The sequence below is a fragment of the Triticum aestivum genome, chromosome 7D (assembly GCF_018294505.1).
Source record: "Triticum aestivum cultivar Chinese Spring chromosome 7D, IWGSC CS RefSeq v2.1, whole genome shotgun sequence".
Taxonomy (NCBI): domain Eukaryota; kingdom Viridiplantae; phylum Streptophyta; class Magnoliopsida; order Poales; family Poaceae; genus Triticum; species Triticum aestivum.
The window spans coordinates 613,681,394-613,695,376 of NC_057814.1; the positions used below are offsets into that span (position 1 = coordinate 613,681,394).

At 46.9% G+C, this 13,983-nt stretch overlaps 1 protein-coding gene across 1 annotated transcript; it reads right to left on the minus strand.

The window, feature by feature from the left end:
* Positions 1–4,096: 4,096 nt before the first annotated feature.
* On the minus strand, positions 4,097–7,792 carry LOC123165091 (NF-X1-type zinc finger protein NFXL1). Its single transcript, XM_044582722.1, has one exon. It carries the CDS (start codon positions 7,624–7,626, stop codon positions 4,276–4,278), a length of 3,351 nt encoding a protein of 1,116 aa, XP_044438657.1. The 5' UTR covers positions 7,627–7,792; the 3' UTR covers positions 4,097–4,275.
* Between the last annotated feature and the right edge of the window lie 6,191 nt (positions 7,793–13,983).

The following is a 13,983-nucleotide window of genomic DNA, read 5'->3' on the forward strand; positions in this document are numbered from 1 at the left end:
GTGCCTACACACACTGATCGGTCACTTCAAATACCAAACTATTGTCAATGATTATCAGGGGGAAAATCAATTCCTTTTAGAAACCTTTTCAATTCATTTTTTCGGTTTGATTGTTCACACAAGCTGACTTGAAACTCCTAAGTTCACGGCCTTTTTTTCATTTAATTTTCACAGGCCAAAATATTTAGTCCTTGTTCCTATATATTTGTATGTAGCATTTCGATGTGTCGAAGAGCACAATATTTTTTTCAAACTTTTTTGGCATTTGAAAAAGAAAACAATGAGACTTGGCAAATCCAGTCCCCTACACTTACGCGGACACGCCCGGGACGACCGCGGACACTGATCGGGCACTCCCTAAATTTGTGCCTACACACACTGATCGGTCACTTCAAATACCAAACTATTGTCAATGAATATCAGGGGGAAAATCAATTCCTTTTAGAAACCTTTTTAATTTATTTTTTTCGGTTTGATTGTTCACACAAGCTGACTTGAAACTCCTAAGTTCACGGCCTTTTTTTCATTTAATTTTCACAGGCCAAAATATTTAGTCCTTGTTCCTATATATTTGTATGTAGCATTTCGATGTGTCGAAGAGCACAATATTTTTTTCAAACTTTTTTGGCATTTGAAAAAGAAAACAATGAGACTTGGCAAATCCAGTCCCCTACACTTACGCGGACACGCCCGGGACGACCGCGGACACTGATCGGGCACTCCCTAAATTTGTGCCTACACACACTGATCGGACACATGTGAATCGAAGTTGCTTCCAACTACAGGTACTATGATAGTGTCAATTTTCTTTTCTAAATATCTTGTGAATGTCATTTCCAAGGCACTCATCCTGGCAGCACATGGGGGACGTTCATTTGGTGCACGGCCAACACGGATTCTGCATTATTCAGAGGTATGTAGTTCAGAAACATGCTTCAAAGCGTTCAGAAACTACGTGGGATTAATATTTACGTGGACTCTGCACTTTTTATTCAGATTATCAATAGTGTGTTTGAACTGTCTTAAGAAAAGCTAATTTGCCCATATTGTAGCCCAAATTGAACCCTACGTTCGATCCATATAAATATAAAGACAAAGTGGTATATACCTTTTTGTCCAGCCTGGGGCTTGAGGTTCGCCTTTGCCTGTAGATTGCTAAGTGCTGTTGAAATATAATTGCATGGCAAGTGCCGCTTCTCCGGCATCACCAATGCTGGACTCAGCAGGCGCACATATGAGCATCTGGTTTGCTCCATCGGACACCAATGGCTGTGCGCCGGCGAGATCCGCAGGGGAAATCTATGTAAAATAAAGCAGTACACGAATAAGAAATTGGTCTAGATACATGGGATACCACGGTGAACAAAAAATGGGGGCGCCTAAGGTTACCTGTCAACCGGATCTCACAGTCACAGGAACTCGGTTGCGTCGTCTCCCTCGGTCGCCATCTCCATAGCCGGGAGCTTCTCGCCTTGCCGCCCCAAGGGAGAGGATAAAAACACCATGACAAACACTTATCAGTTCGACAAACTGCATCTCTGTGACTGTGAGGGAAGGAGATGACGGGTGTTTTTCTGTACCTCCCAAACAGATATGTACTTCCTCCGTAAACTAATATAAGAGCATTTAGATCACTAAAGTAGTGATCTATCTAAACGCTCTTATATTAGTTTTATATTAGTTTACAGAGGGAGTACTAACGGAACAGCGTAAAAGTGGACCGCTATTTATCCGTTATTTTAGACGGCTCCGCTTCGTATGTCACTGTTTTAACGGACGTACTACACCTGTCTCCATACCATCTCATTGAATACAGCACGCGACGCGTCGTCGATTCGTTCGTCCACCTAGCAGGAGTTTCTCTGTAGTTTTCCTTGTTTTTTAGCAGGATGTAAACGTTGATAAGCAAATAAGTAACTTGCAAGTAAATTGTCTCTTCAAGGTTTTTTTAAATCAGTAAGAATGAAATTCACTTTACTGTAAAGTGGTGCATTGTTTTTTTGGGGGAATGCAATTTTGAAAAAGGAGCAACATGGAAGTACAGTTTTACATTCACAGATCCAAGTTGTGCAACATGGGGGATCTTAGTGTTTTACTTTCGTACTCGACCATGACCAAATACAACTTGTTCAGTATTATCTGAAGAAACCAGTTGTCAGAAGTGAACACCATGCGAGCATATCTTTACATTCAGACTTGTAAAATTTTCAGATATGGATTAACCTACTTGTTTCACAATTGAGCATGCACAACAGCACAAGATCGTACTACCTTTTTGTCCAACCCGGGGCCTGTCGAAAGCTGTGAATCGGCCGCCGACAAGCTTAGCGCTTCGCCGCCGCTGTTCATGGGCAATTTTTTTTTTTGAAAGTGGCCAGCGTAGCTGGTTTTCATTTCATTTAGCAGGGAGTTCATGGGCAATTGGATTGCAAGAGGCGCGTCGCCAACATTTCCCATGCTGGATTCAGACGCTGATTGTGTGATTCTAGTATCTGGCTCACCGGCCGGCGTGAAATCTGTGGATGCAAGATCCGGGAAGGGGAACCGCCGATCCGTAAGATTGCTCTGGAAAAGATTCAGAATTCGTACTTATCATAAGATGAACTGGGAATCAAACCTGTCCACCAGATCTGACAACCATTCCGTGTCTGCTCAAATAGGTCCGCTGCATCGCCCTTCTCTGAAAACGTTCTTATATTTTAGGACAGAGGGAGTACCATTTTGGCTCGTATTTTGCACACGTGGACCTATTTGACCCAAAAAACTGTTTGACCCGCCACCTCTACCGTACAGGACACGTCGTCCATTTCATAAAGAAGCGAGCCACCCAAATTCACATCTATTACAGTACATATTTGAAGACATGGACACTTTAAAATATAGAGCTACAAAATTGAACTTAAATAGCACCATTTGCACCACATAATTCACACCATTTACAGTTTGGATTTGATAGTTCAACACTGACAAAAACTGAACTTAATAGCAGCACTCACACATTTTCACTACAGAAATGAACGATGAGCACCATTTATTCAGTTGAACAGTGAATTAAATAAGAAAGTTCACAACTTCCTAACATTCAGAAAATTCAGAGCTTCCTCTAACATTTGAACACTGACCAAAACTGAACATGAAAATGAACAGAGCTTCATACTGAGACGACTGACTTCAGGTAATCTTTTTGCTACTGAATACAGATGCAAAGCAGAATGTTTTCATTGGCAAACAAAATACATGCTTCATCAAGATTACCTCCTCCAGTTATTAAAAACGTCATCACAGCTGTCATCCATTATGTGGACAACATACGGTTGATTCAGTTGATGTATATTTTTTAGCTCACCTTTTTAGTTTGCAGATAGTTAGGGGCCATGGTGGCCCAAGCATTTAAACAACTGATACAATATTACAAAAAACAATGCACAAGCATTTTGCTACTAGTTAAGCAAAGAGCAACTTTTCCCCATGAAAACGAAGAGAATCAGCTTCTAAATACCGATGATAAATGAAACACACTGATCAGTTATCACTGCAGTTTTCGATGTATATATTGCATTTGCTGTTTGACTTGTTAGTTTTTTCCCATATTTCTGGTTGAGTCAACTCAGCCAAATGCTAGACCTTTTTACAGAGAGATGGAGACAGTTGCTTCCTGTGTAGTACATTTTTTTTACTAGGTCGCTAGGAGAGGGTGGCTTACAGGGAAAACTACCGGGAACTGTTATGCGCAAATTGCTAATAAGGCAGTGGTTGCTTGGCTACTCATTACAACTAGTTTCACTTAACCAAAATGATGACATGCAGAATTGGAGATGATGGTAACCAGTTTAGAAAACATTGTAATAAGAATGGCAACTAGTTTGAAGGAAATTGTAAATAAGAATCGAACTAGTCTGAAGAACATCATAAACGAGTACACGTTTAAAAATCAATTGGGGAAAGCAGTGCCGAAGCGGCAAACATTCACAACTTGATGGCACATGCCCTCAATGCAGCTTGAGTTTAATTTATTATTACTAGCCAAGTATTGCCTGCGCCTGAGACAAGACCTAGGCTAGGCAACCAACACTGTGATGTTAAAAGAACGCAGGAATTCTTAGGACGGCTCACTGTTTATTTCATGACAAAAGATACTTCCCAACTGAACAGTCAACCAGCAACGACCAGGAACTAATTCATAACCGCTTCAATATACTACATCATATATTAGATAGAAAAATGAGATCTGAATAAAAGAGACTCATCTTGACCAAACTACCTCGGTCTCATCATTCACTCGATTTCTTCCCAGTCTTCCACTTCAAAGTCAGGCTGCAGCTTGCTCACAGATTGCCCGGCACTCGGTTCTGCGCTGGATCCAGCGCCAACGCGAGGAGCGGATGTGCTGGATCCCATGTCAGTGCGAAGAGGAGGCTTAGGTTTGTCGGTTGGCCCAGAGCTGGTTGCAGCATCAGACTCCAGAGCATTCCACCGGTTTGAACTCGTGACCTGAACAGCAGGTTTCCACACTGATCCTGGGGCATGACCAAGCACACTTGTCCCTGGGGCACGACCAAGCACTGTCATCATTGCAGGCGGGTTCGGCTTCAGCTCAGAGGGAGAGTCCTTCTTCCATGGACTGGCACTGCTCATTGCGGCCAACCCTCCATCTCTCGGTGCTCCAACCCACACATTGCTCGACAAGGAGGCCTGGGTGATGCTGCTTGGGCAAAACATTGCAGCACCCTGGTAAGCAGACCCATAATCGAGCCGCCTCAGGGCCGTTGCAGCTCTAGCTGGATCACTGAAGACTGCAGCAGCATTCTTGTCATTCAGCCAAACCAATTCACACTCCCCACCAAACCTTAACACTAGAGAGTTAACATCAGCATCCCTTGGCAGGTCCAGCATTGCGACGACGAGCCTCGGATCCATGTCCACCATGGGGTCAAAGTAAGGATGGGCCGCCGAGACAGGGACACCAGGCTTGGAGCCCAGAACACGAGCAGGAACCTTAGACTTGGGTGTCACATGGACGGTAACAAAACGCTTTGGCTCCCAACCAACTGCCTGGACAGAAAGCTTCCACCTATCTGCAATGAGCCTGATAGCATCTCTCTTATCCTTCATCATGTGACAGAAGACATGGAACTTCATGTTGCTTGAAGAATTCCCCCTTGTTTTCCCAAGGACAAGGAACTTGCACCTCTCCTCTATGGCCAGCACCCACTTTGGCTCGCGCCGGAAAAGATCAGAAACCAAATCCGACGCATTTGAGTTCTCACCAAAATGCAATGCATCCAGATTGGGCTGGGTAATGTCGAAAGCTTCAGCAAGGACTCGTTTCCGCTCCACTTTTGCACACTCCTCATCACAACAGAGTTTCCTCTGCCCAAGAGGTACCCTTTTCCCATTTGATTCCACTGGTTGGAGAGCCATTGGCGGCTGCTGCATGACGGAGATATCGAATGTACTATCACCATTGTAGGCTCCACCGGCACTGCAGGGCACAGTTGTACTGATACGGCCACAAGAACATGTAATAGTCGCACGATGTTCACATCTCACGTCTGGACAAGGCGACGATGGGTGGCATGGGGCGTTGCAAGTGTGCTTGCATTCCCTCCTTGGGACACCACATAATTGTCCACATGAAACTTTGCCCCCAGAGCTTGAACTAGCTTCTCCATTTGCAGGCGGTGGATCACAAGGGGAAGGATGGCAAGGCCTGGCACAAGCATGCAATCCACATTGACGGTTCTTTCCACAGGGCTGGTTGCATCTGATATCCTTTGAACCACAAGGGATGTTTCTTAACATCACATGTCCCCCAACACATTCTCTCATTACTGACACAACACAAGGTGGGCAGTCCCCAAAATGGCATTGGTGCGAAGCTGGATGCCCGCAAGGCTGAGGGACAATGCACTGGTGTGGGCATGATGGAGTTGGTGTGCCGCAAGGCTGCGGTGGCGGAATAGATGACCTGCCACACGCACAAGTGAGATCATTGAATATGGTCTCACGGCAAGGGTCGCAGTGACCGCTGTGGCAGAGATGCTGGCATCCATGCTGTCCACACCGGAGCTTCTTGCCACATGGTATCTGGCAGAAGTGGGGATCCATGCTCTCGCCTTCATGCTGAGCAAATGGCTTCGACAGCGGGCAACAGCACTCTCTGCACCTGTGCCTCCCGCAGTTCTTCTTGCGGCCACAAGGCTTGTTGCAACGGAACTCTTCCTTGGAGACCTTGTAGCACTCCACCATCTGGCCTGATGAGCCACAGCGGCACCTCTGCTCGACACGCACCAAGCACGGTGGGCACTCTCCTTCGTGGCACGTGCCCTTGCACCTATGCACTCCACACGGCAATATCTTGTCGCACACCTTGTCACAGGTGGCTATTGGGTCCAAGCAGCTAGCCCTCTTCTCCTGCAGCCTTGTCTTGCCACAATGGCATGTGGTGACCTTTGCTGGCATAAGCTCGCACTCTCCGCATGGCCCTGGGTGGCAAACATCCTGGCAGGCATGATTGCCGCATGCCAGATTGTGGCTGCAAACCTCGCTGCAAGAGAACACCCCATCCTTGTCCGACAGCTTCCCTTTGAGCACCATCTCGCCGCACAACAATGTCTCTGTTTTCTTGCCACAGAAGCACAGTGCAGGGTAGTCAACCTCGCATTCCCCGCACGGGCCGGTGTGGCAGACCTTGTCGCAATGGTGCCTCCTGCAGGGTAGCAGCCTCTCGCACCGCTGCCCACACGTGACAGGCGTGCTCCGGTCGGCGCAGCGACGGGTGATAGACTGCTTGCCGCAAGGGCACGGGCGCTCCGGAGCAAACGCCTTGCAGGGCGGGCACGGCCCAGGGTGGCACTGCAGGACGCAGGCGTGCGGGCACCTGGCGGCGACATCATCATCATCGCCCTTGGCGGCGGCAGGGTCTGCTCTGTCGAGCGGCTTGGAGCACGGCTCGCCGCACGAGTGCGGGGTGAGGTAGAGGTCGTTTGGCGGGTCGCGGCGGCGCCGGCAGAAGCAGGTGTAGGCGATGTCGCGGGCGGGGACGTCCTGCACGGACTGGCAGCCGGGGCAGCGCCACGAGTCGGAGGCCGGGTCGTCGGAGGCGGAGGCCGGGGAGCGGGCCCACCTGCGGATGCAGGGGAGGTGGAAGATGGCGAAGCAGCTGCCGCAGGACCAGACGGGGGCGGAGCGGCGCACCATGTCGTAGCAGATCATGCACTCCACCGCCCCCCGCGCCAGCTTGTCCTGGATCTCCTGCACCAGCTGCGGCACCGCCCCGCCCCCCGCCGCCGCCGGCGGCGCGGGCGCGGGCGCGTAGGCGGGCGCGTTCGCCCTCATCTGCCGCGGCGCGGGCGCGGACGGGGGAGCCCTCTCGTGCGGCGGCGGGGCGCGGCCGTCGTTGTGGTTCGGGCGGCGCTGGCGGCGGCGGGGCGGGCGGGTGTCCGAGGCAGGGTTGGGGGTGGGGTTGGGGAGGGGCAGGAGCGGGGCGGTGCTGTCGCGGTGGTGGGGAGGCGCGTAGGCGGCGGGGGCAGGGGCCTCCGCGGCGGGTGCGGCGGATCGGGGCCGCCATACGCCGCGGGAGAAGGGCGCGTCGGGGCCGCGGCGTCGGGCGGTGGAGGGCTGCATGCGGCGGCGGGGCGATGCGTCCTCCGTTGGGGATGTGGGGGTGGGTGGAGGCGGCGGGGAGTGGCGGTGGTGGGAAGCGGAGTGGATGGGGGTGGGGGGTATTTGAGGGGGAGGAGAGCCCTGGGGACGACGGCGAATCGCCAGGCGGCGGCGGCGGGCGGTGGCGGTGGCGATGGGAAGGGGAAATTTTCTCGCGAATATATACTGCAGTACTGTATACGTATACGGCGCTGCTAGCCCTGCGGTGCGGTCGACCGCAGCGGAGGTCGGTTTGTTTTCGGCGATTTCTACATTGGATGCCTCCAATTTTCTTCATTTATGTTTCAACCCCCGGTTCTTCTAAAACCTACATTTGATTTTATGTTTTACAAAAGCGAATTATCAATAATTTCTTGAAAAAGATATTACCTACATACCGAATCGGCGTCATTAGATTCACTGCCAAGTACTCCCTCCGTTCCTAAATATTTGTCTTTCCAGAGATTTCAACAAGTGACTACATACGAAGCAAAATGAGTGAATCTATACTCTAAAATATGTCTATATACATCCGTATGTGGTAGTCTATTTAAAATCTCTAAAAAGACAAATATTTAGGAACGGAGGGAGTACTCTTTTAAACGTTTGGGCCGAGAGGGCTCGTAAAATTCCTCGTGTCGCCCTTTCGCCTAGCTAGATCCAGCGTGGCTCCTATTTCCTAATCATCCTCGGGACACCAAACGGGCCACCATGCGGCCCCCCTGGCCGTCTGGGGGCTATGGGTGGCCCATCGCTCCTTTCGGTGCTTTTTGGAACCTTCTCTTTCTGAAAAAATCGTCGAAAATCCTCGTGATATTTTGAGGTCATTTTCTATAAATCAAAAACATGCAGAAACCAGCATCCGACTCTGCCCACTGAACTAATAGGTTAGTTTAGAAAAATAATATAAATTATTATAAAAAATCTAAAATATATGATAATAGCCTGAAATCAGAAATTGTAGATATTTTTGACACGTATATTGCTCCTAATGATGTAGTTATAAAGCTTCTACCATAATGTTTTTTGGGTCTTTTTTTGTGATAGAATGCTCTGACATCTTCATAGCAGGTACTTATGTTGTGTACAAATGATGATTCGTTTTGAAACCATGCCCAATTTATTCTTTGCACAAATGCATTAAAAAGCAATGGCTTAGCTATTTGCGGGTTCATTAGGGCATGGCCAATGGGTCGCCCTAGCCTGATGCCCCAGAGGCCAGGTAGGCTCGGACGCCACCGTGGCTACTCAAACGGCTGCTCCGCGGGTGTCATAGACTCCTCTGCAGGAGGCGGTCTCTCCGTGGAAAAAAGCAAAAAGGGAAGAGAGAGATAGGACGAGAGGAAGAGATAGCAAATGTAAAGAATGGGCAAAAAGGGAAACGGCTGACGTCACAAAGGGCACATGCGCGTTGGATAGATATGAAGTTGCACGGTAGTCTTAGTTTCATGCGCTGATGTGGATGGCCTGGGGCAGCACCATGGTGCTGCTTACATTGTACATGCCCTTATGTAACATTGTAGCATTATGCATGCACGTCATTTCCATTCTTTTTCGGGCCTTGCCAAACCCATCGGTTCCAGGTCGTTGTGTTTGGCTACTGCCTAGAATCTAAACTGCCCCACAAACCAACACTAATCTTTTATGCATATGTTGTCCTCACTCGTACGCATTTGGAATCAACTTCCTAGTCGGTCACACATCCTCAAATTGCTCATAGCCAAGCACCCTTAACTTTGAGATTTCTTTCGGATGGGATACCGGAAAAGAAGGTGCACCTTGTTGATATTAGTGGTCTATCATACATATTAAGCCGGGATGTTACATACACCCTCACTCAAAGGAACAAACATCTCCGCCGACCTAGCAGGAACATTCTCTCTTAGCACATGTTCGTGTGTCTAGTCTGGCACATATGACATGTCGTGTACCACGATGGGCCACACGCGTCATACGCCACATGCTTGTGCACCTGACCCGCACACGCCCGTGTAACCATGAGGGGCAGCTCTGATACCAATCGTAACGCCCCCGCCAAACCCGTTGGTTCTTGGTTGTTACGTCTGGCTACCACCTAGGATCTAAAGTGGCTCCACATACCAACACTAGTCTTTGCTGCGCATTTTTTCTCACTCGCGCAGCTGGGATCAACTTCTCAGTCGGTCACCTATCCTTCAAATTACTACTAACCAAGCAGACTTAAGTTCAATGTTGCTTTCGGATGGGCTCCTAGAAAATAAGGTGCGCCTTGTTGATATGAGTAGTCTATCATTCCTATTAAGTTTTGATGTCACATTAGCCATCATCAGATCATAATACAACTTTCGTTTGTTGTAAAAAAAATGATTAAGAAGCGATAGATAGATCTATCGTGCTTTTATGTTTAACTCTATGGCTTCAAGTACGCATGGAAAAGCATGTATACAGTGCACTTTGCAATTAGTCTTGCAACAAATGCTTACTCAATCGAATTATTTTTAATATACTACTCCCTCCGTTCAAAAATAAGTGTCTCAACTAAAGTTGAGACACTTATTTTGAGACGAGAGACGTTCTAGCACCCTATTTGTGAAAGAAATCTTTATGGGTGATGTACAACAATCTATAAGTATGTGTCTTCCATTTCATTGTCGTTTTTACCATTGAGCCACTGTCACCGCTCGGTCGACAACCTCTTGAAGTTGTTCTCGATGCTATAATCAAAGATTTGATGTTCAAAGTAATCCAAATATCCACATGGCAACTGAAGAAAAACATAATAATTCGATTTCCCCATCATGGAGAAGGCATTCAAGCAATACATAAATGGTGTGCCATGTCGATTTACACTTGATGATCTGCAGCTGCACCTCACAAGAGTATTTCCGATTTCGCACTCTTAATAAAATGAGTTGCAAATTTTGCTGGTATAGTACAATCGTACAAGACTACTAATGTTACACACCGAGCTCTTCTTCACGATTGATAATAGTTGCTTTTCACTCAGACACACTGACTTCATGTAATTTGCACAACCAATATTACAAACTAAGGATAAGGATAACCGAGGTATTGGCAAGGGATGGCTGGTGGTACATGGGTTGTAGGCAATGCTGGAGAAAACTAAGAAAAGAGCAAGGTATATACATATGCTCTCCCTTAAGCAATGTTACACGTTCAGATTTAGCTGGGCAGTTCCCCTCCTCTTCTCTGGTGCCAACGGGTGCAGCGCAAAGTGTTCAGCTTGCAACATCACCACCAGCAAAATATTGCTGTGCTGTGCAGAAGAATAAAAAGGTTCATCCAAAGAACATCAGGTATGGATAATTATAATGTATTTTGCAATACAATGAACAGAGAGTGCGAAACTGATCTTGCTTCCTTCATTGAGTGTCAACAGAACATTGATGGTTCACCGACTGCCAGCAAAGCCAAAAAAAGTCAATATAAATTTTTTCTTTTGAGAGAATCTAGGATGCAAAAATCGCGCGTACTAATCTTGCACCACATCTTTTTGTGATACAGTCGCGCTGCGAAGCAACTATTTTCTCCAGAGAATCATAAGAATGTTGGTAGGAAAGAAGACAAGCACCTGAGACTAAGCTTCCAACTAGCCAGACACATGATCAGCAGCTTCTCCAGACGAAGCAAGACGCAAATGAGCCCCAGTCCGCCTTCTAAATAGCTAGGCCTCACATCAGCTTCATGGAACCTCTAGCTTTCTATCCTTTTGAACTACGAAAGTACTCTTCTAGTCCCGAGCTCTTTGAACTATCACTTCTTTAGTTGTAATAATAACAAGTCAGTGTATGCACATATGTACTTTGTATCTCTCAGCTTGCACTCACTGTATATCTATGAATCTTTGCACTTTGATCAGTAATAATGATATCACTATGTTGTTAGTTTCTTCCACTATGCATATCAGTTTTCTCCATTTACCTGGTCTCACAGGTGCACCCTGTACCCGCCAGAACACATGCAAATTGTGCCAGAAGTGTACCGAAAATAGTGTCACATCCCCTTTACAGAAAATATGCGCAATTCATTGGGGGAGGGGGGCATTGCCCCCCTCTTCACAAACACTTATATTTTGTCTTTCACCTCCCCTGCAAATATCGTCTAGCTCCGTCGTGCGCACCCGAGGTGCACCCCATGTGTGATTCATGTCCCTCTCCAGCCTAATATAACCATCCTCACCCTAGTGCTCGCCATAAGAGTTTTTCCATATCCGATACTTTCTTCCAGTTCTTCCCGATCAAAGCCTACAAGCAGCACTGCATGATGAGCCCACTTTTTTTTCATTTGCAAGCTGCAACAGGGTCGGAGCAGGGAAATCCTTCAATGTGAGTATCCCACTTGTGTATCGTCTGAAACGGTCATTCGTCACAATCTCAACAACAAGCAGGTTGACGAGCAAGGTTTTCTGAAAAAGCATCGGTATTTGGAACCATGGCCATCCCACCACTAATATTAGCTACCTTTTCTAAACCAACATGCTTACATTTCTTGTATCGTTTGTGCAGAGATTCCTTCTCCATCTTGGGATCAATGTTCCAAAATGTAAAATGTAGAGTTGACCCGCATAGCAACCGTCATTTCTCCCACAAAGGTCACAGTCAATGACTTGTTGCACAGACAACTACCCCAGAATCCATGTTTTGATGTTGCGGAATCCCTCATTGCCCACCGTCGAGGTGATATAGCAGCATCCACTTTTTTTTTATCTCTAACATAGTAACATCAGTTACAACCTATGTTCCCGTCAGTCGAATCTTTTGGGATTATCGGCGCCACTGAAGTCATTCATGAACACTTCTCTCAAGGTGTGTCATTTGAGAAAAATCTTCCTTGCATGAAAATATCTTCCGCCTGTGTCGATCTAAGTATGTAAGCATGTTACCACTAGGAGACCTATGGCCAGCTTGGGGGGGCATTGCCCCAGCCTTGGAACATTTTGTAAAGAATGTTTGTTATGAAGGGCTTAGAATTTTAGATTTGAAACCTTTTGCTTTATTAACTGGATTACGGAAAGCATAGGGGATGCGCATGAACCTTAGGAGGTGTTTGGTTGAGAAAAAGATAAAGCAAATGGTGACGTAATCATAATACAGTGGTAACGAAAACACCACGTAGAAAATCAAAATATGTTTGTTTCCTGGACATAAACGCAATGGAAAAATCCGAAAGAGTTTGAAAAGAGAATTGGTGTCCCTGCTCCTCTTATCCAGCTGTCGGCAGCTCCGTTGTGACCTGGAGAATGAGAAGACGGTCCATGATGGCCATATCGGCTGCGTCACCTCACCCCTGTTGTACGTTGGCACTTCCACTGGCGGAGGCGCCACCGTGATCCGTGCTTCATGCTGTCGATGCACAATCAAGAACCATATCAGATAAGTGGGTGCTCAGTCACTGACTTGCATATTGTCCCCTCATGGCCTCACAAGTCACGACCTCCTCGCCAACAGGAACAAGAGCGTTCTCACCGGCCAGGTCAATGCCTTCTCGCATGCCAAAACCAAGCCGATCACGGCCGATGTTGGAGGACCTTCTCGCAGGAGGCCAAGCTACTCCATGGAGGATGGGTCTGACATGGGAAGGAGACATGCCTCATTACCTAGGGAAGCCGAGGAGGAAGGTGCAGGCACAGCAAGAAAATGACTTCCTCTCTACCTCCGGTATCACCTTTGTAACAGGTGACCTTGGGAGGTATCAAATAGATATGTACTCCCTCTGTAAACTAATATAAGAGTGTTTAGATCACTAAAATAGTAATCTAAACGCTCTTATATTAGTTTACGAAGGGAGTATACGATTATGTGTAACTAATTACGAGCCAATGTAAACGAGACAACCATATCATTTTCAAGTTGGAGGAAATCATCGAACCAAACACCTCCTTAGATGCTCCTTAGACGTACAAGTGCGCCTCTACGAATTTGGGGATATCTCGGTGAGGATTTTTTTGCGAGAAAAGAAAATACTCCCTCCATTCGGAATTACTCGTCCAAGAAATGAATGTATCTAGATGTATTTTAGTTGTAGATACATCCATTTTTGTGACAAGTAATTCCGAACGAAAGGAGTAGAAGGTAGCTTTATTTTTTTTCCTTTTTTAGGACCACCTATTGGTCAATAGAAACCATCACATGAATGTTTGCTTGTGCAGGAGGAGATCCCAGCCACAAGTGGCGCCCCAAATTAAGAGCAAAACAAAACCTAGCAAGGTTGTGAGAATAAAAAATTTTCCTCCTAGTCTCAAACATGAATTCACAATGAATAAAGCGAGACTGCCAGTGATAGGCTCCTATTTCTCCCTTCTCCTTTTTGATATCAAAGAAGCATTCAAGCAGTCAGAGA

Excerpts from the sequence above, each read along its gene's own strand:
- LOC123165091 (XM_044582722.1), bottom strand. The coding sequence starts at position 7,626 with ATGCAGCCCTCCACCGCCCGACGCCGCGGCCCCGACGCGCCCTTCTCC.